The 24,322-nt window shown below is 39.5% G+C and overlaps 2 protein-coding genes across 7 annotated transcripts in view; one reads left to right on the top strand and one right to left on the bottom strand.

Annotated features, from left to right (window-relative positions):
- The first annotated feature begins 2,670 nt into the window (after positions 1–2,670).
- On the top strand, positions 2,671–11,144 carry tbx1 (T-box transcription factor 1). 3 transcript variants are annotated; one of them, XM_088376398.1, is made up of 8 exons: positions 2,671–3,232; positions 4,402–4,729; positions 6,470–6,571; positions 6,812–6,983; positions 7,537–7,692; positions 8,649–8,716; positions 9,264–9,364; positions 10,156–11,144. In XM_088376398.1, exons 1-8 carry the CDS (start codon positions 3,046–3,048, stop codon positions 10,536–10,538), a joined length of 1,497 nt encoding a protein of 498 aa, XP_088232524.1. In that variant the 5' UTR covers positions 2,671–3,045; the 3' UTR covers positions 10,539–11,144. The 3 variants fall into 3 exon arrangements, with proteins under 3 accessions (XP_088232524.1, XP_088232523.1, XP_088232525.1); XM_088376397.1 differs by having other exon boundaries at positions 4,351–4,729; XM_088376399.1 differs by having other exon boundaries at positions 3,093–3,232; positions 4,313–4,729.
- Positions 7,959–24,322, bottom strand: part of gnb1l (guanine nucleotide binding protein (G protein), beta polypeptide 1-like) — a 28,197-nt gene continuing 11,833 nt past the window's right edge. For 2 of the 4 annotated variants that reach the window (XM_088376400.1, XM_088376401.1), the window contains exons 7-9: positions 21,191–21,406; positions 12,662–12,791; positions 7,959–11,924 (exon numbers count right to left, since the gene is read on the bottom strand). In XM_088376400.1, the coding sequence (XP_088232526.1) occupies positions 11,752–11,924; positions 12,662–12,791; positions 21,191–21,406 (519 nt within the window). In that variant the 3' untranslated portion in view covers positions 7,959–11,751. Of the gene's footprint in view, positions 11,925–12,661; positions 12,792–14,443; positions 15,575–21,190; positions 21,407–24,322 lie in introns of those variants that run through there. The other 2 variants (XM_088376403.1, XM_088376402.1) reach the window with 2 other exon arrangements.

Here is a 24,322-nt window from a genome sequence, read left to right as displayed (position 1 = left end):
TCCTTCTTTTTCTTTTTTTTCAGTTATTTTCCAAGCTGATCACCAAATGGGGGAGCCGATATTTCCACGCAGCACGCGTGGAACTATTTCATCCATCCCCGCGGAGAGCGGGGACACCCGGGGACCTCCTCTGTCAACGGTCAACTGTTCACTTCCTCTCCTGCTAATTCTGGGATGTGGACTAATATTTGGATAGGGTAGGGTTATATCTGTGGAGTATGTCGCTGATCTTTATGTTAGTGGGACATCATCATCAATGTAAAAATTGGGATCTTCATAAGCTGACATGTTTCAGAAGGAGACGTTATATTAAGGAGGTGAAAAGTAGGCTTATACAATTTAAATAGCGACATATAGGCACAAAACTAGCATCCAGTGAGCCTTGCGCAACTTTTACGAGATACGTGCCATTTAATGAGGCGTGAATGGGATCTGTCATGTTAGCGTGCAGCTCAAGGAAGACGCAAGCCTGCCTGCCTGCCTGCTTGCCCGGCCTCTCATGTGAAAAAAAAACGTGGAAAACGCCACAGCTTGCCACAGTTTTTTAAAAAAAAAATAAGAAACTCAAAAATTGTTGCCGATTTGACTGAAACAACCTTGATCTTAATCGTACGTAATTGCGCACGACAAAAAAAAAAAAAAAGTTTTCACCTTTTGGTTGACCACTGCAGGGCTACAAAAGTTGTTTATTCATTTAAACCTAACATTTAATTGTAAACTGAGTTGTTAGCCATAACCCTATGCGGATTCTAAATGAAATATTTGATCATTGAAAGTCTTTGGTACAAATGCCTTATTGTGTTGTACAAAATTTGTACTAACTTTACTCATATGTGTTTTAGTCGTGGTTATTAATCAATTTGTTGACCTTTTTTATTATTACTATTTTCATTATTATTATTATTATTATTATTATTATTATTATTATTATTATTATTATTATATTACAATTATTATTAGTAGTAGTAGTATTGTTATTATTATTATATTATTATACTACTACTAGTAGTAGTAGTAGTAGTAGTAGTAGTATTGTTATTATTATTGTTATTATTATTATTATCATTAGTAGTTGTTGTTGTAGTAGTAGTATCATCATCATTATCACCAATATTTTAATTATTATTAGACAATTATATAATTGCAATGAACAAAAAAGTCTTTTAAAGCTGGCAGAGCTACAAAAAATAAAGATCTATCTATCTATCTATCTATCTATCTATCTATCTATCTATCTATCTATCTATCTATCTATCTATCTATCTATCTATCTATCTATCTATCTATCTATCTATCTATCTATCTATCTATCTATCTATCTATCTATCTATCTATCTATCTATCTATCTATCTATCTGTCTATCTATCTACGTATCTATCTATCCTCAGAGTGGACAAGTTTGTTCATGCTCTCTGCCTCCTATGGAGAAACATCCAAAATAAATAGAGCTAATCCTCTAACTGATTTATCCCATTAGACCCCTGCTGTTGCCTCCCGGCTTCATTCGGTGACCTCATGTGTAAATTGGACTCTATCCGGTTAATGTCCAACAAAACACATTTCGGTTTGGACACTACAGAGAAGCTGAGAAACCGCAAGGCGACACGTGGGTCCAAGAGGTCAAGGGCAGCTCCCTCCAAGGTGTTATGCGTCTGAAAAAAAAAAAAACTTTGACTGACTGCCACGTGTATTGCGCGTCTCCGTCGCAGTGGCTTCACGCAAAGAGTGCCGTGTAAATCTCCGATAAGTGATAGAGAATTATCATCATTAGCAAAGACAGGAATAAAGCTTCTGAGCATCACTTTCCGAGTGTGTGTATACTTTTCAAATTACGATTGGTTGTTTTGTCTGTTTAGTTAAATTATATATTACAATCGATATGAGTCAACCGACGTTCCGTTATTGATCTCCGTGCAACTTTGTTTAGAAGTGGGATACGGTTTTACTTTTAAATTATTCGTTTGCTATAACAGCATATACCATTTTCATGAATAATGCATAAAAATATAATTCAGGCGTCCACATAGAATTGGAAAAGACACGGTTACAATTGCGAAATGAAACATGATATATAGTGGAAAAATACTATACATCGTCGACAATAATAATGATAATAATAATAATAATAATAATAATAATTATTATTATTATTATTATTATTATTATTATTATTATTATTATTATTATTATTATTATAATGATCATCATCATCATCAGTAGAATGCGTACACGTTTAGGTTACTAATTGAAGCCACATATTTCACTATGACGCTACCATTATAATTACTTATGCATAACATAACTAAAAACTGGATATTTCTGTGATTGAAATGTTGAATTATTTAGTATTTCGACAATAGTTCCCAAAAAGTGGCACAGTATGATTAAAAAAAATTAATACATAAAATATACGATAAAGAAGTAGCCTTCGGGGCGTGTTACTCGCAGTAAATGCCGTTTGTTTCTACTGTAAAAAAGTGGCTCATATTGTTCAGCCGGCCATTGCAGTGACGTGGACGGCATCCAAGCGAGTGACAAAGTCTTATTAAAATAAAACACGCCGATTTGCGCGCACGCAGGCACGCACACGCGCGCGTTTTCCTTGCGCGCAGTTCGCAAGGGGGAGGCGTGGATGTGGATGTGGCTGCCTTCTGACATTCTCGTATCAGCAGCAGTTTCTCGTGGAGGCAGGCGGGCAAGCAGCCTTCACATGACAACACCCGCCACCGCACACAACGAGCACAAACACGGAACGCGCGCTCGCCCTGCATGCTCTCTGCGGATCGACAATGGTTTGACACCGGCTGGACCGCTTCCCCTCTCGAGGTTCTATAAATGAACCTATCGACCAGGGAAGTTCGGGCGTCTTCACCGTAGCAGTGGGAATACTTTCCAAGCAGACTTTGGCCAGTGTGGGCATGTGAGAAGGCTTTTTTCGCGCATGTTCTTTGCCTTTTTGCGCAGCCTTCTCCTGCTGTTTGGAGAAGGGGGAGGCGGTGGAGGAGGAGTAGGCACGACTTTCCCCTAACTTGAGCCCCCTGCCTATGGACGACGGTGGTCCCCTGTCTCCCAGGGCAAATGCTTTTAGTATTGCCTCTCTGATTTGTGCTGCAGAGCAAGCAGGAAACGCAGCGTTTGACAAGCGCTCGAGCACCGGCCTGGACAAACCAGACGGGAACAACCACAGCTGCTGCACAATGCATTACAGCACTGTGACGCGGGAAATGGAAGGTAAACACGTTTGTTGATTATATGCCCACGCATGATGGAACGTGACATTCAGATCCGCGGTTGGAGCCGAAACTTGTTTTGATTTCACAACTATTGACTGCCTACTTTTAAATGGACACCGAAGCAGCCAGAAGACGACTTAAAAATCTTCATTTATGCTCATTCACACACACAAAAAAAATACTGTTCAAACGTCCTGATTTTTTTTAAATTGAAAACAAACAAACAAAAACATCTGTTAGATTTTACTTGGTGCATATTTATTTATTGAGATATACAGGTAACAAATATAACAAATATAGACTACATATACGATTTTAAATCATGCAGTGTTAAAAATCCGCTCAAATAAACCTACAATTTTGCTATCGGTAGCTACATTTTGAATTTAAGCACAATTAAAAATCTGTAACAAAATGGAAATATAAAAAGTGTGTAAAACATCACTGTTTTGCGTATACAGCGAAACTCAACTATACGCGCTATCTCATCTCAAGTATTTGTCCACTATATAAGCAACATTCAGCGCCTGCATATTTATTTATTTATTCATGTAAATCACTATATGTTTACCCAGTCCATCGTTTACATTGCTCACCTCCTATTGTTTTGTGTCAACGGGGGTGATGCGGGCCCCATCCAAAATAGGACTGGGTGCCGGAAAGCCCATTAAAAAGAAGGGGCGCACTTATGTGTCAATCAGTCTCTTCACGAGGCGAGGAAAAGCCACATTACCTGCAGTTCCTTATCTAAATAGAAATAAGAACCGGTTTTATCGCAAAGGGGAGGCCCTCCGCGCCAGATAAGAGAAGCAGGCTGTCTTGCACTCGAACACACACATGCGCGCCCGCTCAGCAGCAGCGCACAATACCGACGCGCACTATCGACACAAAAGGAGAAAGCATTGCAGGATTCCCGCGGGATTCGCTCCACTTTGGACGCGTTTTTAACTTTTTGGATGCTATACCTCCGGGATTTAAAACAAACCGAAACGGAAACTTTTAAATCCATCCTGACATCTTGGAAGTCATTTATTCTGTTCTTTTCTCTCTCTTTCTCTGTCTGTGTTACCACTACAAGACCTATTAGTAAATCCAGTCTTTTTGGGATGATTTCAGCCATATCCAGCCCGTGGCTGACGCAGCTGTCCCATTTTTGCGATGTTGCAGCCTTCACGACCAGCAGCCTGAGCAGCCTCAACACCCCGGGGGGATACCACCTCTCCCCCTCCCCCGGGGACCCTTACACCCAACACGAGGCCCACTTTGATCCCTGCCCGGCCGCTCAGCCCAACTACGGCTATGCGGGCCAGGCCCCGTCGAACGACCCCGCCGGGACCCCTTGCTCGTCGTCCTCGTCCAACTCCACACCTAACAGCAAAAACATCATCAAGAAGAACCCCAAAGTGGCTAACATTAACGTCCAATTGGAGATGAAGGCCTTATGGGACGAGTTTAATCAGCTGGGCACCGAGATGATCGTCACCAAGGCGGGAAGGTGAGAGCGTGATGCTCATAATAAAAGCTGCAATTATTTCATATTATAGCGTGTAGCGTCAACTCGAGTTATATTACCACCATTATTGTTTAATTAGGCTACGTGACATTTTAATTGGCGAGTAGAAATTGTTTTACAAACGCTTTCCTTGTTTTTTTTTTTAATTCCCTCAACAGTTTGTGTTCTTTTTTAAAATTAAAATGCTTGTCTTCATGCAAATAACTTTCCTGGTTTTCACGAGCGACATTTATTTACACGTGATTACATAAAGTCTCAGTGACTGAAATCTATGCAAAATAAGCCACGGAATAACTTGGCAGATTTGAGCTGTGCAGCAAGCACGCGTGTGCGCGTAGCGCGTAATGTGACAGGCGTCTGCAACTGCAAAAACAGTGTTTGCAGCCTGCTTTTCACCTCTAACCCGCATGGCATGCATCCCTCTCAATTTTACGCACGCTTGTTGCTCCATACCTAAACACAATTTGTCATCAATTAAAAATTGTTTCATTTCGATTATTTGGACTTTGTATAAAGGCCTATACTTGCGTCTATTTCCTTTTTTTATTGGACTCCGTTTTAATTAAGTTCGTTCGATTTTGATCACCGAAAAGTTTTTGTTTGTTGGTCTATTTTATCTAATATATAAACAAAGTGTTGCTAATATAGGCTTGGCCCTCTTACAAAAAATACATTAATAGCGATTGGAACATTTTTAGGCATATTGTTGACGTGTTCGTTTGAGAATGTAAACACTTGCTTGCTCTATAGAAATAAAGTTTCGCTTAGTAACTTTTTTCTGTTTCCGCATTGTGAGAAATTATTATAGTATAGTCACATAAATGTATATAATAAATTATTAATAATTAGATATAGTAATTAGATATGAATAAAGGTAATTTCAGCAAAGTTGTATCCAACATTTTGCAATACCCCAAAAGCAGCTCTCCGTTTCAAGAAAGTTGCTGGCCCCCATCATAAAGTGAGCGTTTACCCCTCGAATGCCTGAACTTTGAATCAGTTGCAAGGTTGCAAGCCTGTTACTATTATTTATTTATTTATGAAAATACAATGGTAAAGAGAGAGGCATCGCCTGTTTCAATAATCTTGAAAGTGAGGCACCTCTGGTGCAGTGTGACAAGTAGCACTTTAGAGGCTCCTTCAGCCTCGGCAAAACCAAACAGTGACGTTAATTGAGCGTTGATTTGCATCCCTTTTCATCCCTTGACATGGGCATTAGTCAGCTCGTTCAACTGGCCAAGCACAGAAACGCCGTAGGAGAGGGTATAATTGCATTTCAAGTTCAAAATCAATTCAGTGCACTCGCGGCGTTATGTGCAGTAGGAGGTCGGTAGAAGGCTGCTTCTGGGTGGAATTGTTATATGTCATAAATCTGTGTGGGCAAATGTAAATGAAAGAAAGTGAAAAGTTGGCCTGTTTTGCAATGGCTATATGTGTCTGGAAAATTTCAAAACAAAAAAAGTCATTTAAAGCTCAAGAGCAAATTATAAGACAACAAACTATTACGTCTTTCCCACTGTAGCTCGTAATTTCGACTTTTTTTTTATAAATGCATTTCTGCGAGCATGGAACAATATGTGTTGGATAAATGTGTTAACATAATTATTATTTTGATAATTTCTTGATTTACCATTTCCGTGTAAATGTGCTGCGGGTGTTTACATAAAAGCAGGCAATATAGCAACTTGAGAATTTAATGTCTATTTTCTGGGCTCTTTCCAGGCGAATGTTTCCAACATTCCAAGTAAAAATATTCGGGATGGATCCAATGGCGGACTACATGCTCCTAATGGACTTTTTGCCAGTGGACGACAAACGTTATAGGTTAGCCTCCTTACGACAGTTAAGAATAGGTTGAAAAAAAAAATGCACACACGATTTACATCAGATTTCATGTGCCAGAAAATGTAACTAATGCATGTAAGAACCAATAGATATGTGACTTATGCAAATTCAAAGTGAAACGCACACACGGATCAAGCATGAGTTGATGTACCGTTTTGACATGAATATACATTAATAAAAAACAAATTGCATGATAAATGACCCCAGTGATCCCCACAGGTATGCGTTCCACAGTTCCTCGTGGCTTGTGGCGGGCAAAGCTGACCCAGCGACCCCTGGAAGAGTCCACTACCACCCGGACTCTCCGGCAAAGGGCGCCCAGTGGATGAAGCAGATTGTTTCTTTTGACAAACTCAAACTCACCAACAACCTCCTGGACGATAACGGACATGTGAGTGCAATTAGTGAATTCTTCCATACATGTACAAAATATGTTTTTGTCATTAATAACAGCAATGGCAGCATGATAAAATCCAATTTTGGGTTCAGCCTATGGATTTGTGATTCAGATAACTGGGTTTTCACTGAGTGAGAAGAGCATTGAAGTTTTGAAAAGCTTTCAACTCGCCATCAATTTGTACATATTAAAATATCAACATCTATTCATTCATCAATGTTTGTCCTCATTGAACCACGATTCGAACCCAAAACCTCTCAGCTGTGAGACAGGCCTTTCTGCTAACCACTGCCCTTCCATGCCGCCATAAAATATAAGCATAAATTTTACTTTTTTTCGCCACAACTTCAATACGTTTGTGTGGTTTTGTGTTAATAATAACAACAGTTCCTCAAACTAAATAAAAATGTTTGATGTACAATACAGTTTTGCTAGGATCTTTTATTTTATTGATTTACTTTTTGATTGATTGATTTCTTATGAGTGCCTTTCTCGGTCAGCTTGCTAAAGTGGCTTTTTTATTTTTATTTTATTTTTTTCTCCACAGATCATTCTCAACTCAATGCACCGCTACCAGCCCAGGTTCCACGTGGTCTATGTGGATCCTCGCAAGGACAGCGAGAAGTACGCAGAAGAGAATTACAAAACTTTTGTGTTCGAGGAAACCCGCTTCACAGCAGTTACAGCGTACCAGAATCACCGGGTAAGAAAGTCACTCCAAATAATGATTATTAAGTTCCAACAAACTTGATGAAGATCTGCTGCTAAAAAACAAGAAGACGTCACGATAATATACTTCCTTCTTTGTCTATGCACTTACAATTTGCTAGGTGTATTTCAATGAATTGGATAATATTTCTTATTATTGTTTTGATGTGTAAATAATAATATAATTTAAACACATAATTCAACTCAGATATGATCTTACCACATTGTGAGGATTTACTTAAGCTTTATTATTATTATGTAAAAAAAAAAAAAGAAAAGCTAATTCTTTGCGAATATCTCATGTTATGTATTTCACATCAACACTAATACGTAAAACTGTTGTGGATCATGTGTAGGCCTTCTATATAGGAAATCACGTGCTTTAAAATGATGTTAAGTAATGCAGCAGATTTTTTTTGTCTTTTACTTTTGTCTGTCTGTCTGTCTGTCTGACTGTCTGTCATACAGCATAGATTAAAACTTAAATACCTAAGTATTTTCATGAAATAAATGTAGCTGTTATGTTTACTCTGCAAATTATCAAAAACATTTCTCCCAATTGATCTGACTGTGGTGCGCCCCTGGTAGCCCTGCGTGGACTTCATAAGTAGCTACGAGTCTGTTCTACAATAATGTTACTGGTCATGGAACATTTGTGATTTTCTTGGAATATTGCAGAAGTGGTCATTTGAAAACATAAACACGGGCCGAGATTTATAAAAAATGAAATGTGTCTGTTTCCTAATTATTGTTAAAAAACTAATAACATGATCAGTCTGCACATAAATTCATATCATTAATCAATAACATGTAATCATACCATTATTAAAGCTAGTAGGCGCAAATTTGCTATTTTCAGAATATTTGGTAGTACACAAAAAGTAGCTCTTGCAGTTACAAGTTAGTGATCCCTGCATTAAGAACATTGTTTTGATTTTCTTGTAACTTCAGATCACCCAGCTGAAAATAGCCAGTAACCCTTTTGCAAAAGGCTTCCGGGACTGTGACCCAGAGGATTGGTGAGTTTTTGTTGACACTAATACAAAAAGTCCTTTTGACATGTTTGTACATGATATGAGGTGCAACAAAGTCAAAAGCGACATTTGCACGCATTAGGAAAACAGTTTAGTATTTTGTTTTTACATAGGTGCCAGATGGGTGGAACTTGCATGTTAAAAGTACACAATGAAGGCTGTGAGCGTTGGAAAACACTGGATATTGTTTCAAAGATTATCGGCTGCTTTTCAGTCATTGATAGATTAGCAAATTTTCTCCATACACAAAAGTCCACACATCTGGTACGGAAACAAGTGACTCAATTTCTTCCAAATGCTGTTCATTTTTCCCCTTTCAAGGTTTAACTAAACAGATTACTCTGAAGTGAAGCCTTATTAATCACTGAATAGGACCTTCTGACTGATTTACTTTCAACTTTCATTGATCTAAATGGAAGATCAGCTATTGTAGAAGGACTCCAAACATGAACACTTCCATACCATCTGAATACATGCTGAAGAAATTGTGGCCTTGGTGTTCATGAAATGACTCCTGTCTCCCTTCCCGCAGGCCCAGGAATCACAGGCCAGGCTCCCTGCCAATAATGAGTGCTTTTGCCAGAACAAGAAACCCAATGTCATCTCCTCCTCAGCAGAACGGCACAGAGAAAGGTCTGCAGCTCCCTCTTTGTTCCGACTTTAGCTTCGCCTGCCACTCTGCTGGCCAACATCAAACCGAGTCGGCTTCTGTCTTCCTGACAACTGGCTTACTGTCAATGTGAGCCACGTTACATCCAATTTACGGCTTAAAAAGTGATGCATTTGAAGGATCGGGCAAACGTTGGCTTTTAATTAAACAAATAATAGCCAGTCGCTGACTACAAATGAAGGTCCTTTATATTAGTTATTAATACCTATCATACATTATTTACTTACAACCATCTTGATTTATATTTCCAACACTTTTGTGAATCAATTTCATTCATTCATTCATTCATTCATTCATTCATTCATTCATTCATTCATTCATTCATTCATTCATTCATTCATTCATTCATTCATTCATTCATTTATTAGCTTCAGTCTCAACTAGGCAAATCAAAGACCAAGTTTGATTACAGTTAATCTCAGTCGCGTTGGTGCATTTCTCAGATCAGACACAAAATGGGAAAATATCATGGTTCTCCAGCAAAAAATATTTTCTCTCAAAATCCTTGCAAATATTTGTGTCTCTGTGTAGGGATAGGAGTGAAATTGCTTGTCAACAGCGCGGAATGAATTGCCAAAGCATTTGCAACTTTTCAAAGTTGATTTTTGATGTGAACAAGTGACACGATGTGAAAATTGAACCAGTATGGTTCTGCGAAATTCAGGAGTTAAATTACAGTTGCATTTTCTATGTACAGTATATGCAAATAGTGCATGATTGTCTCCCCATGTGACAAACTGTTTATCTTCTTCAGATGACAGTAGGCGGGACTATGAGAGGGAACCAGGCGGCACACCCATACATGCTGACCCGGCTCACCAGCTGATGTCCCGCGTCCTCAGTCCTGCCCTGCCCGTCCCGGGAGGCCTCCACGCCGTCCCGCTTACCGGCGGCCGCCCGAGCCCTCCGCACGACCTCCGGCCAGACCCTCACACTCTACCCCCGGACACCCTCCACCACCATCCCTACAAGTACCCCACCACCTATGAACATTACCTGGGAGCCAAGACCAGGCCATCCCCTTACCCTTTACCCAGCATCAGAGGACACACGTACCACCACCACATGAACCCGGCCACAGCTAACATGTACTCGGCTACCAGCGGGCCCACAAACTACGACTATGGGCCCAGATAATGACTGCCAACGGTGCACTGCATTGCGGGAATGGAGCCAGCCTTGAAACTTTTCATGCAACCTGCAGGGTGTGTTAACAGACTGAAACTGCTTTGTGGTAAACAAACCCTGCTGTATTTATTTAAAGAATCTCTGCAGGAAGCACGGACGCCCGCGTTAAGCCCTGAAAGAGGTCTTATGTGACCTGTGAACTCAAGGGTGGTTGCTTGGCATCAGCCAACCTGCATGAGAAGTTCAGTCACTGAGCCAGCAGGCCAAGGAGAACATGTTTGATCACAGACTGGAATTGAACATTTTTGTGTTGAATGCACTTTTTGATTTGTCTTGTTTCTAATGCTTTCAAAAAAGCCATACGTTGTATAATCCCTCCACCTTGTAGGTAGACGACATGTTTGCATGCTGAGCTCATCGGAGCGGCTGTGGAAACACGTCGAAATGTTTTTGTCTGAGGAGGGAAAAAAAGGTTGCATCATCAAACATGAACATTTTGAGCCGCTTTGAGAAGCTTGTACCATGGCACTGACTTGCAGCAATTCAAAGTAAATGAATGAAGCAGAATGTTTGTTCTGTGTCTGTAAAGTGAACATTAAATTCTAATTAATCTAACCATGTTTTTGTATGAAGCTTCCATTGATTGATCGAAAGATACTGATAGATGGACAGACAGACAGACAGACAAAGCCAAATAACAAATACACTACGCACACACACCTGCAAATACAGTCATTATAATGTTATAAATTAAAAAGCATTTTATACCAAATTGGTGCTTCCACAAGGGCAGCATAAGGTATTTATGCTGGATACTGCTCATGTCCAATTGAGCACTTTGGAGATCTTTCCACAATAGGAGTGCCTCCTTTCCATGCAGCCATTTCCCACTTCAAGGTAATTGTTTCATTTTAAGTATTTATTTATTTTACTTATTTATTTATTTTGCCACATGACTAGCAGCCAATAAAGGTGGAGGAAGGGGAAAAGGGTGCCCAAGGGCGCCTGACCTCTGACTGTTAAACGGCTTAATGGCTTTACAATTGTAAAGGTGTCAGAGGTTAAATAATGTTTCTACTCATTTAAACTCGGACTAATTGGTTGTATCATTTTCTGTTTTGTTTGGGGTTTGATTCCAAAGCCTTTCAAGCCTTTGTTATTTTCATTGATTTCATGCCAGTTTTCCCACCTTGTAAAATAATTGTTTTTTTCGCAAATCATTTTAAAAAAAAAAAATTCTTGCACAACCAATTTTATTACTTGGTTTTACCATTGTCTTCAATGCCACACGCTGTTCCAATGTGTTTTGCGTCACTTGTTTTGTCTGGTCAGGAAGCAGCGGTCTGGATATGTTCGCCGCTTCGTGCGCTCTTCGGCTGCTGCAGCCGGACGGTGCTATAAAAAGGTCAATCGAGACAAATGATGGCTTTCAGAACACAGATTCATTAATTATACGACTAATGTATGTAGTAATGTCTGACTATTGGATATCACCGTAAAGACTTTTTTCTCTTCGCGGTTAAGCGACCCATGTTATCTGTTTGTTTGACATCAATGAAATCGTCTTGAAATCACGAACTACCAAAAACACATTGCCTTTTCTTTAATAATCACAGTTATTAATTCAATCCAGCGCCACCCAAAAGCTCAAAGGGAGAAAGGCCTGTATCGCAAAATTCAAAAACATACACGGCAAGAAATAAATTGGGTGTCAATTAGGCCGCATGCATAGACACGCACGCGTGCAAGCATACATTTGTTTTTCTTGACAATAACTGTTTGAAATACGTATAATACAAAAGTATATTTATTCAGCGCATGTTGGCCCCCTTCATCAATGTATTTGAAGATTGTAAAACTCAAGTTTTTTCCTCGCAAGTACAAAACAAAACCTCGACCAAACAAAGCGAGGTTTGTTACTAGAAAAACTCGTAGGTTGGGGCATTTCTAAGTTAAAGCAATGGTAGTTTAAGTTGAGTCAATAGAAATCAGCCAAGCAATTTGATTTTGCACTGACATTAAGTGCAACTGAGTGCTTTCTTGTGCTGTACTGCATGACTACTACTTACATAAAGTAGTGCATATTATTAATCAATCAGGTAAATATATACAACAAAAGAGAGCTTGGATACCTGGAGTTTCCGGTGACAGGATGCCAAGGATGTGCCATTGAAATATGAGGAGATCGATGATGGATGACAATGCAACATGAAGCATCATGTCACACTTATCTACATGTGGAACATCTGCTGCATGCGGCTTCTATTAGGCACAAGACGAAGTATGTTGGGACTGTTATTTAAAAGATAGTCAGGTAAGTCCTCCTTATACATTATGGCACATGGTTGAAGCATACAATGCAATGTATTATTTTTGTGGGACACCTAACCAACCAGATGGGTGAACAAGCAAAAGGAATAAGAAAAGATATAAAACAATTGTGTTTTTTCTTGTTTCCAAAACATATAGGCATATGACTAGGGCAATTATGCCATGTAGCGGACAATATATATAATTTGTAATACAGAGTGTTTGGTACACAAACACCAACACCACCCACGCGAACACATCCTACTCCAAAGTGAAGCTGAACTTTGACCCTCAATGCCAAAAATGACACACGTTGGGTGATAAGTGAAGCACAGGGTCTATTGTAGTGGGGGTGTCCCTGTCCATTTATTGACTTCCTAAAAGATCCATTATGAAGTGATTTACGAGGTCCACCAGCCGCCAATGCCAGTGACCAGCAGGTTGCTGTCTGTTCCTTTCAGAAGACATCTGCACCAATGGACCCGGCATTTGATTTATCCGACGAAGGACGGAAGCTGGCCCGCGCCGCCGCTGGTGTTTGTTCAAAGCCAACATGAGACTTAGGAAGCGATTATGAATGGGAGATGTCAGCAGAGAGGTCAGGGACAAAAGGCAGACGGACCTCTGTGGGATACAAGGAAAACATGTCCTGGAAACCAAACGAGCGAGAGGGGAGAGAAGTTCACATATCCTTTATAACATTTACACTTGCTGAGGTACACACACGTGCGCCGAATGAAATCCAAAAGAAATTTGGTTACCAAATATCGCAAACTATACAACTGAAATGATAAATTGTTGATAAAACCTTTTGTGTGATCGCAGATAAAATATTCAAAATCCTAATGGAGGTCAACCAAAATTCAATTTTACATTAAAATTACTGTAAACAGCTTGTCTGTCAACATTGTCTTTTCTCCCCACCCTCATGATCTGTGGTTGTTATGCTGGTCTAGCTTTTTGAGTTTACAGGTCCTGTACAGCATGACGAGTCTCTCGTGATGAACTCTCGGCCATCTCAGGAAACAAATCCTATATGAAGCATGTCTAGCATTTGAAGCCATGGCCTTTGTCTTCTTTGTGTGGCCCTCGAACACATCAGCTCCCAAGCTGCTTATTTACTCATCAATTGTTATTAATTAGACTGACAGAAAAATAGCACTGGCCTATTTTTGGCCAATACTTCATAAATAAAATAAAATACGACTTTCATATTTCATAGTTGTCCTTATAATTTGAAGAAACCTTGTCAAAAGAAAAATATTCCCTACTTATGAACAAATAATGATGACCAAAAACTACAACTAAACCATGGGCGCTCTGGTCTCCAGGCGTGCTGTGATTAACTTTGTTTGACAAATAAGGCCGCGACGTCTGCGTTAAACAAAGTCCTGCTAAAATAACAATCCAGGATTACACGGCTGCTCAGGTGTGCCGTACACCTCATATTCAAGTCCACTAGGGCAAATCACACTGCACTTTCGTAAACATCATCACACTGTTTAATCTGGTTTGACAAATTACCATGGTATGTGATTTTAGTGGAGTGAGAGTTTCACTTGCATAATGAAGAGTTAGAAGAAACAAGAAATGATTAAATCAAATTTCGGAAAATTTTGTGCTTTAGATTGATTTTATTTTGCAATCCATGGCCATTATTTCATAGTCAACATTGCTGAATTTGTATGTTTCATGCTCCAATACACAGGTGAGACGAACTACAGCAGTGAGACGCCTGACTTCACAATTCTTCATTAAATAGGTTAGCGAGAGCTAGCTAGCTGGCCTGACAGATGAAGCTGGTCCCAGCCAGCGAGGGCTCAGAGTAATGACACGCAAAAAAAACTCTCCTTTGGCCATTATTAATGTATTGGAATTGAAGGTGCAAGTCAGAGACTTACTACTGATAAAAAAAAAAAACATTGGAAGGAAAAATTGTAATTGTAAAAATGTTTTGAGATTCATATACTGTATCAATATCAGGATATAAAATGACCGACAAGAAGTTCCTAGGCTGAATTTGACTGAATTTGTTTTATTGTCAACATCAGCTCTCCTGCATAAGCACACTTTTTCATTGGTGTTGCAGCTCTCGTATTCTTGTGATACGGAAACTCTCATTCTAAAAAGTCCTCAGTGAGCAAATAGGACCTCATCATTGGCCAGTTAGTGCTTCGCCCCCATGTTAGGGAGCAAAAAAAGAATAGTTGGAGGCTGCCATATCAGGAGAAAAAGAAGGTTGATCAAGCAGTTCAAATCCACAGTCATGAACAACAGCTATTGCAAGCACAGACTTGTGTGCAGGAACATTATACTTTGTCAGTCTCAACACAAATCATAATTTTTGATTGAGCCCTGGGCCATTTTGTAAAGGAAAAATTGTACCTCAAGGTTGAAAAGGTTAAGAACTCCTGTCCTACGTCACAATATGTTCAATTTTAAATTTTTCCCCAAATCTATACTGTGTGAGGTCCATCATTGTATATCGACCAGAAGCTGATGCGTTGGTCCTTGGATCCAGCAGCAAGAAGTCTTTGCTTGGGGTCCTTGTGGTCGGAGAAAGCAACGCTGAGCACCATGTCACTGTGATACTGCAATACCGCAAGCGGTCGAAGCTTCTTCCAGCCAAATATCCGTACCCGGTGGTCCCAGCCTGCTGATGCTAACAATTTGCCATCTCCTCTAATACTCAGCTGGGAAACACCAGGGTTGGTTAGAGTCACACAGTCTCGGAGCTAAGGAGAATAAAGGAAGGGAAAAAAATGTAATTGAAGGCTTTTCAGTTGAAAAAAAATTTCAGCAAAATGAGAAATGAGATCTATGTATTAGTACTTTTAAAACATTTGGAATGGACTTTATCCATCGTCTGAAAAGTTAATATTTAAGAACTCCTTTGCTCATAGGGGACAGGATGAGCTCCGTAATCTTTCTATTCTACAACATTAAATAAAAACGGACTATTTTCCAACTTCAGTAGTTAGGCAGGGTCCTTCACTAAAAGTTTTTGGGTGGTAGTTCTATCAAGTTCTTGCTCCGCACTGTGAACCCCCTCATTTTTTGGCAACCACAGATTCACTTATTCACAGTTCTTTGCCCAATTTTTTTAAATTTGTTTCATTTGTTTAATGCTTTGTTAAATTGGGGTGTCAACCCCTGTTTTTTTTCCTGAAAAATAATTATTGGTAGTTTATCCTTTTTTCAAGAATTTGGGGTTGTAAATGCACTTATAATGTCATACAGTATTTGGTGTCTACTGTATTTTGTGTAGTTACTTTTTTTGCATGATGTTTTTTTGTAATAAAATATCTAACTGAATATTTAACATTTTTGGGGTTTATAGCTTGTTAAAGCAATTCCTTATTAACCTAAAGAGCAAAAAAAATTGCAAAGTGTGGCAACATGATCAAGGATAAAACACACAACATTGAATAAATATAATTAAATATTAAAAAGAACAAGATGTTGATTTTACCATTTTTATTTATGATTTATTTGTACTGGCCCAATTGGGTAAACTGCGGGAGGTCCGAAAAAGTCAAGTAGTGGCCCCGGCTACTGTTGGTATAGAACCCTGTTTAAGTTTTTCCATGATATTGTTTCAGTACCGGTATCAAGGTCCTTAATTTTGGTATTGTGACACCACTACTCACAAAGAATGCTGGTCTTGTCATGCAAATAGGAAAAGGGGGATTAAGATTACATTCAATTCAAACATTTTAAAAAATGTATACAATATATGAGAATTAATATACTCAATAGGTAAAAAAATTAATGACTGCCTTTCCAACACAAACAATGACAGAGACACTACCAGATGTCCAGAATTCTGCTGATCCTAGCCCGTAAACTCCTGAGCCTCAATCATCAAGCATAAAACATTACAGCATGAGGGCCGAGACCAAATCTCTCGGCGTCGCTCTATTTGGTTTGGAGTTAAGGGGGGCTACAATGGAAGCACGACGGGGTTTGAGTTCCCCTTGTCACGAGCAAGCGAGAAGCCTTCTTGGTGAAATGCTTGTTTGCAGACGAGTTGTTGCTTTAAGCGCCTCTGATGAATTACACTTGCACTGAAAGGTCTGGTCAGCAAAAGAAGAGACCTGATTAATACGCATTTTGTAACGTCTGCCTGCTAAAGATTAGCCACAGCTCTTTTCCTCCACGAGCTACAGTGTTTCAAGAAGCCTCGCTAAGGGGTACCCCCTTTGACACCCTATAATAAATGAGCCCAATCTGAAGGACCATTTGGAGGTGGGCATTCCTTGGAGGAGGAACGTGCTCTTGCTGCTAGCTGGGGATCTCAGCTAGATCGCACCATGCAGTGCACACATCTGGATTTGGGGGGGCTGAAATCCAACTGGACAGCGTAAAATTGACTTCATGGCTTGTGTCTTAGGAGACTAATGGCCTTGCATAGAAAGATATGTTGCCGAATTTATCTGCTCCTGTTCCGGACTGGAACTATACACATGCTGCATGTGGAAGATATAAGCCAGGTACTCACTGCCCAAGTGGATAAAGGGGAATGCAAGTGAAAGAGAGCAGAGAGGAATGTCACTGCTCAGAAAAAAGCGAGCTTTGCTCACGTATGATTTTTTTTATTATTACAATTTTTTTTTTTGGGCATAATATTAATCAAGCCATCATCACTGGTACCAACAGTGTCAGTCTGTGGCCGCGTAAACAAAAACAAACCAACGCAAACTGATGCAGAGAAAACTTGGGGGTGACAGATTGCTTGGAGCTTTGTTATTACCTCAAGAAGTTGGTATGCCACGAACCCTCTCCATCTGGTTTGAATTAGAGGCCTGATAATGATGGGTTAAAGTGTCTGTTTGTGTTTGTTTTCAATCCCAAAATTTGCATCTGAAAAGGGCATTTGTTTTATTAAAGAGTCAATTGTAAGCAGTAATGGCCCGTGAGTCATTTTTAGTGCGAATGAAAGATATTGTAATTTACAATTGGGTAATTTTTTTTTTTTTTATAATTATAATTAGTTAAGTATAATCTCTCGTTACTATTTAACTGACTGAAGAGTCCAAATGAAACTTTTCTAAATTTGCTGTATTTTAGTGTAATTTTCATTTTAAAGTAGAATCTCTTTGATTAGCATATCATTTGCTAGATATAATTTGGCATTTGTTCTGTTAATGCTGCTCATAAAAAGATGCTCTTATGTTTTTATGAGCAGACCACAACAATTTCTATTTTCCAGACAAAATCTACCCACTTTTATGACTTACTATTAATACACCGAATTTATGCAGGTGTAATTATTTAAAAACAACCGCCTCTTGCCATAAATTTTTCATCAGCACAAGTTTTCCTTTTATTGTCTTCCAGTGTCATTGTTGATAGAAACTTTGTACTTCATCATTGTTATAAACACTCCCTCTCCTTGACTGCATTTCTGGTTGCAGCTGAAATGTTGGCTTCCTCGCTTGTCTTGAGGCTACCAGTTGTGCTCAGCGGACAGGCTCAGAGACATTCCTTAAGCCCGAACACATCCAACATAAACTCACACTTAATGATCTCTTTGTAGCATCTCATGGACATTAGAAACATTCAGAAGCGTCCAGTTGGCAGCCATCGGTTGAACCTTGCTTCACTTTTTTCCCCTCATATGTATTTGCTTCAGTTTTGCCGTTCAGGTTGATCCACTGAATCATCCCATCATCGCTCACTCACTCGAGCCTATCGACTGGAAGGCTTTTCACAGGCATTTCTGACACACCCTGGCTCTGAATCACACTCTCGGAGGAGGAGATTACAGCCTTTTGTCACCTTGCCTGTCAGAGCTTGGCTCTGGCTGACAAGAGATGGATGTGTCAAACAGGTGAGCAGTTCCATTCAGAAAAGGACAGAAAGCTTCTCAATAAGAAGACCTGTAATTTTTATGACAGCTTGCCTCCTCCCGTATTGTCAGCTAATTTAACTTCAATTTTGCACAAGACACTAGACTGTGATTCCCATGTACTTACAAAGTGCTACAATAGATTATCAGGTGTGCTGTGGGAAATAATCGAGTTAAATTGGGTGTCTTTCTTCAATTCCTCCAAGTAACTGTTTAATAAAACAGGCCCAGGTTTATAAGTCAGCAAATTTGTAAGAAAAATTAGATAATATTTTTGTGACATTTTTGTTTATTTATTAATGTGCTATGCGATTTTCTAAAGTGATACATTTGATCAATACAAGTTGGAAAACACTATAATTTATAATATTTACGTGACAATTAGGGCATGGTGTCAAGTGTCAAGTGACTAAGAGAAGGCTTGCTGTCAGCCATGCTTGATTTATACGGCTAATCCTCCCCTGTTGATTCCTGTTGTTTTGTCCAACCGGTAACCTTTTTCTCTTTCTCCCTCCTGGAGGAACCTATCAATCCTCTGTCAGTGCATTGTACTAATACATGTCAATTCAACTTAACAGCTTGTAAATTCTGAAATCCACACCTGTATAGTGTAGTGCAACAAACGTAAGCTCACAGGAAACCTGGGGGAGAAAAAAAAAGCTGAAGATGACGATGCGTCATTACTACAAGCACAGAGCAGCCAGGTCATCCAGCAGATAAAGGCGGTTGAGAGCCATGTGTATCACATTAAGCTCAATTCCTGAAGATATCCGTCTTTATCTGGCCTTGATAAGGTTACTTCAAAAAAACATCCAGCTTCACTAAATCACAACTGTGCTGTGTTTTGTCTCATTAGGTTTTCCCTTCATTTCACAACTCGGAGCATCTATCTGCCCTGCCAGCCAACTCCACAATGTCGAAGCAGTAATTCACGGAGAGTGAGACACTGTGGCACTTACGGCCTCGTCAACCTTTATTGCAGCTTCCCACTGAGTCTACTGTTCCCTTTACTGCAGATGTGTTTTTTGTTTGGTTTAGGGGCCTCCGAGGTTTTGATATTTTTATTACCTCTCAGGGGTCGTCCGTCAGGACCTGAGGCCCGGGTGCGCCACCCGGCAGTTCCCTCGCTGCCCACCCTCCGACTACTGCCACACAAAAATACTTCTGTGGGAGGAACTGAGCATTGCTGTCTGGACTTCACACTGAGCTGCACTTAGAGGTAATTTAAAAGCCCCTGGTGGATGCTTTTGCTCGCTGTGTGCTTTTTTCCTGTCATCTTCATCCTGGATTAAATACTGAATCAATATTTTGTTGCTCAAGCAAAATAAACAAAATAATCATTCTTTCTCCTTTGGTTTAGCAAATGAAATCCACAATAGAATATTTGCAGACATATTTTAAGGGTGGAAAAAAAAACAACAAGGCTTTGCAAATAGTTCTAATTCAAGCATTCATTTGTGAAAAGCCCTGGAAAGAAAAACACCTTTCACTCTATCGGAGTGTATTCGATCAGCTCCAGGTTCCTCACCGCCTCTGATTCATGGGAGCTGGCTCAAAAATGGGAGCATTCCCTTTTGCTCATGAAATGGAGAGAATATATGGTTTCTAATGAGGCGCTAGGTCTGTTACGTCAAAAGAATTATGAGTTCAAGTGATCTTTTTGAATTTGCCGAGGTCTTGCATGAGTGAAAAGTGTGGGTGGCTATGTGAAAATAAATGTACCGTAAGAATGTATCTTTGTTGTTTTTATTTTACTTACAGGGCCACTGGCCAAATTAACACATATGACTCAATTGGTGGCATTTAATTAGTTTAGCTGAGAAACTCACCTAAAACTTGTAATATTTGTTTGCTGTTATGGAAAACACAACATCCAGCACTGCATCGCCCTCATCCAAAGGAGGATAATTCTCAAGGCATAGATGTGCATGAAAATTTGTCATATCTTCAAGTTTGTTACAAATAATATGAATTTGTCACTGCTGCAATGAAAAAAATCACAGTGAAAAAAGTCTGTCTCTAAGATTACTTGAACTAATATATTAGGTACTGTAGGCAAAAAGGAATTTCCTATTATCCCAAAGTGCTCTTTTTTTATCCTGATATGTTTTTAGATTCGCCACTGGAATAATATTATCAATGACCGACTATGTGAATTTTTGTGGGTGGTTGCAGTCCTGAATGACATCCATAGTGCCCTTCTGGGCTAGGCCCCAGTCCTCACACAAACAGCATAAGCAGCAGCTGATTTATAGCTACGGCCCTCCTAAGCATTCTGAGTTTAACATTTTTTTCCATTTCACCAACCTAATAATTTTTTAAAACCAATTAATGACAAATATTAATGGATTCAAAATCATGACTGGAACTGGTTCGTGACAAGTTCAACCGTAACAATTTCTATTGCAATAATCCCATAATGCCTTTTTGAGAACCAATCTCTACTGTGGGAAAAATAACTATTCAAATTAAAAAAAAAAAAATTACAACTGAAACTTACCTGCAGGTTGTTTCGCCCATCCAGCATCCATGAGGAAAGTTTATTCTCTGAAGAAGCAGATATGCCCCTCAGACTTTCTGGGTCGAAGGTCAGGCACATGACAGGCTCGAGGTGGACTTTGGTTTGGCTCAATATGGACCTCTGGGTTATGTCCCATAACAACAGTGATCCGTCCTCATACCCGGCCAGCAAGAGGGGTCCAGGACCTGATTGTGGCTAAAGGTGAGAGAGGATGATAACAGAGATAGAAAGAAAGTCAGTGAAGATTCTGCCTCAAAAGAACCTTCTTGCCAAAATGGCCTCGACCGCTATGCGATACTGGAAGCTGAGCAGAGCAGAGGTTATCTTTCTGGAAGCTCCTGCTGACACCCACAGAGTCACTGTGGGCTCCATTCATCAAGCTGCTGTTCTTTCTTAACATCATTCCATTACACCACTACTCACTTTACTCCTCGTCTATAATACTGCGACAAAGACCTTGGTATTAAGCTGACAATAATAATTTTGTTTAGTGGCCAAAGATTTGGAATTTGTTCATTTTTTATCACCAATACCCCAATGTAATCAGTAAATGCTAAAAATGTCATTTGAAAATACTGCAGTAGTGTCTCCCATGTTGCTCCTATATGTACATTGATTTATATTCATGCAGTCCATCAAACTGAACTCTTTATTTAAAATTGGTGTGGCCAAAACAAGATGGTTGCAAATATTCTTAAGACAACAACACTACCAAATGAGAAGAGATGCAAATGAGACATGATGAAGTGATGTCCCAATGAAGTTGGTAGTCAGCCATAACCTTGCAGTACCTCCTGGGGTCACGGTTGAGTTAACCCCAACCCTCCTTTTAATAGTGTGTGTAGGATCTCACAAGCAAAGTTGCCATTTCACAACACTTGTAAATTACTTCAGTGAAAGAGAATGTACAGGTGAGCTGATAAAAAGCTGAGCTTCATATCTCTCTTTGGGGGGGGGGGGGTAAGGAGAATTATCGGTGATGGAGAAGGCGGAAGGTGTGACATTTCATTATAAATCAGTTTTCTTGAAAAAACACAAACAGTTCACAGAGAACAAATATTTTTACATTAGTACATATTAAACGTGACTAATTCACAGCACAAACGTGTGCCTTTATATTACGACCAACAAGGAGAGAATCAAATTTGTTCCATATGTGCCAGAAGAGAAGATATTTTCATCCATCTTCAAGTCCTCCTCTCACTTAACACAATATATTTCTCTTGTTCAACCTTTAAACAAATTATAGACAGAGTCATGTATTCCCTCCAAACACATCATCCAGGATGAACACGAAGGGATTACAAAAACAAATAAAAACAAGTGAAAATCGGTGGCCCCTGCTTGCCACCAAGGTCTGGGCTAAGCGTTCCAGGCTTGGGGCCCACCAGTTCACTTAAATGTAGGACCTCCTTGATTGACGATGTTATGGGTCAAAGGTCAGGGAACCCTGGGTAGACACCTAATTCATTATATCCTACAAGGCTTTTCTCCACGCGGGCTCTCTGCCGGAATGGGGCTGAGTTTAAGGGAGAAGATTCATCACTGCACAATAGCTGGAAAGATGGATGGATGGTGACTTGGCGGAGTAACATTGGACCTCTCCAACATAGAATTATTTATAGAAGGTGTCCTTGTTTTTGAGTGACAAATACGTACATGATTTTGAGATCCCCAAATGCCAGTCATTTTTGCTCCTTAAAATTATTTTAAAAGAAAGTAGTAGTACAGTAAAAACTGGGGGCTACCAATAGATTACAGCGAAATAAAAAACTAGAGAATTTTTTTGACTACATTTGTAAATTAATTTGAATACTTGATTCGAATAATACGCGATTATTGTCTTTGGCTCTAGAAAGGAACATTGCCTTACATTTGATCCAAAAGTATCCTTCCTTGAACTCCCACATCAAACCAATGCCAAGAACATTGTTTTTCTTTCCATAAAATTGCGTAAGGTGAAAAATAAATCCTTGCCACTTGCACATGCTAAAAAAAATTGTCCACATTTTTGTGACCTCCAGGCGGGATTGATATTAATGAAAAACTCCATTAACATACGGATCGAGCTAATCTCTAAAGACTTGTCCAAAACACTTGGATACGACTAGAACTGGGAAAATAGTATATCATAACATATTTTCAGTGATGGCTTCACTGAATTAGACGGTTGTAAAATCAAAGCGCTTATTAGATGGTCAAGCAGCGATAGCGTTTCAACCCACAGAAGTCTTCCGGGTTTAGTGAGAGCAGACTTGGGCTTGTTCTAAGTAATTCCTTAGCTATTCTCAATTGTTTTTCTCTCTTTCTCTACCTCTGAAATCCTCCTTTGGTTGATTTTGCATTGAGCAGGATAATATTGACCAGAAAAGTTGTGCTCTAATGGATGTCAGTGTAACTGTAGCTCAACTTTGTGTAGACGACGTCATGTTGTTGTCTGATACAATCTAGGTGAGGGCGAATGAAGGAACGTGTGATTATAGACAAATAGTGCTTGTTGATCAAGTAATTGTCTGATAATTCATTGGGTGATTTATGTCCATCTCTCGAGTCGACATAACCATTAATGGTGATAAATAATTGAGTGACTTATGCCCATCCCAAATGCTTAATTCAACCCCATTTCATGTTAAAGTCTACCATTTTGCACAAGATCACTATTAATAAAATGTATCAATATCTCCCAACTATGAATGCATCCTGGTCTCAACTGTCCACAAAGTGTAAATGAATATTAGACATGACATTTACACTTCATTCAGGTAACACCACTATATAATTTTGTCCTGCTGCTGCTGGTTCTGTCAGGAATCATAAACATGTTTGCAGCATGTTTGCTATTGTGGCCAGTTGAAGCCCAGCATGGCACTGTTCCAACATAAGGAACTAATCCGTTTCCTTGGATTTTTGTCCACTATGTTGTCATGGCTACAAGGCATCAAGGTGATGAGCTGAGAGTGATGGATATCTGTATAGGAACATTTCCTTTTCCTCGCCAGCCTCTGTTCACAACAAAAGCTTTGCAGATCATACATCACTCCAGTTCCCCAGGTCGAGCCCTACAGCACAAGAGAAGTCAAACGCACATGTGGAGGCACTTTCTTCCCACAC

This window comes from Syngnathus floridae, chromosome 5, assembly GCF_059516105.1.
Source record: "Syngnathus floridae isolate MCC-2025c chromosome 5, RoL_Sflo_1.0, whole genome shotgun sequence".
Taxonomy (NCBI): Eukaryota; Metazoa; Chordata; class Actinopteri; order Syngnathiformes; family Syngnathidae; genus Syngnathus; species Syngnathus floridae.
The sequence above is the reverse complement of the archived record's forward strand: the minus strand, read 5'-3'. Positions and strand labels throughout refer to the sequence as shown.

Bases quoted from the DNA above. Each gene is read 5' to 3' on its own strand.
- tbx1 (XM_088376397.1), top strand. From the start codon at position 3,046: ATGGACGACGGTGGTCCCCTGTCTCCCAGGGCAAATGCTTTTAGTATT. The intron at 6,572-6,811 runs GTTAGCCTCCTT...TGATCCCCACAG, and splicing joins GTGGACGACAAACGTTATAG to GTATGCGTTCCACAGTTCCT. The intron at 6,984-7,536 runs GTGAGTGCAATT...TTTTCTCCACAG, and splicing joins TCCTGGACGATAACGGACAT to ATCATTCTCAACTCAATGCA.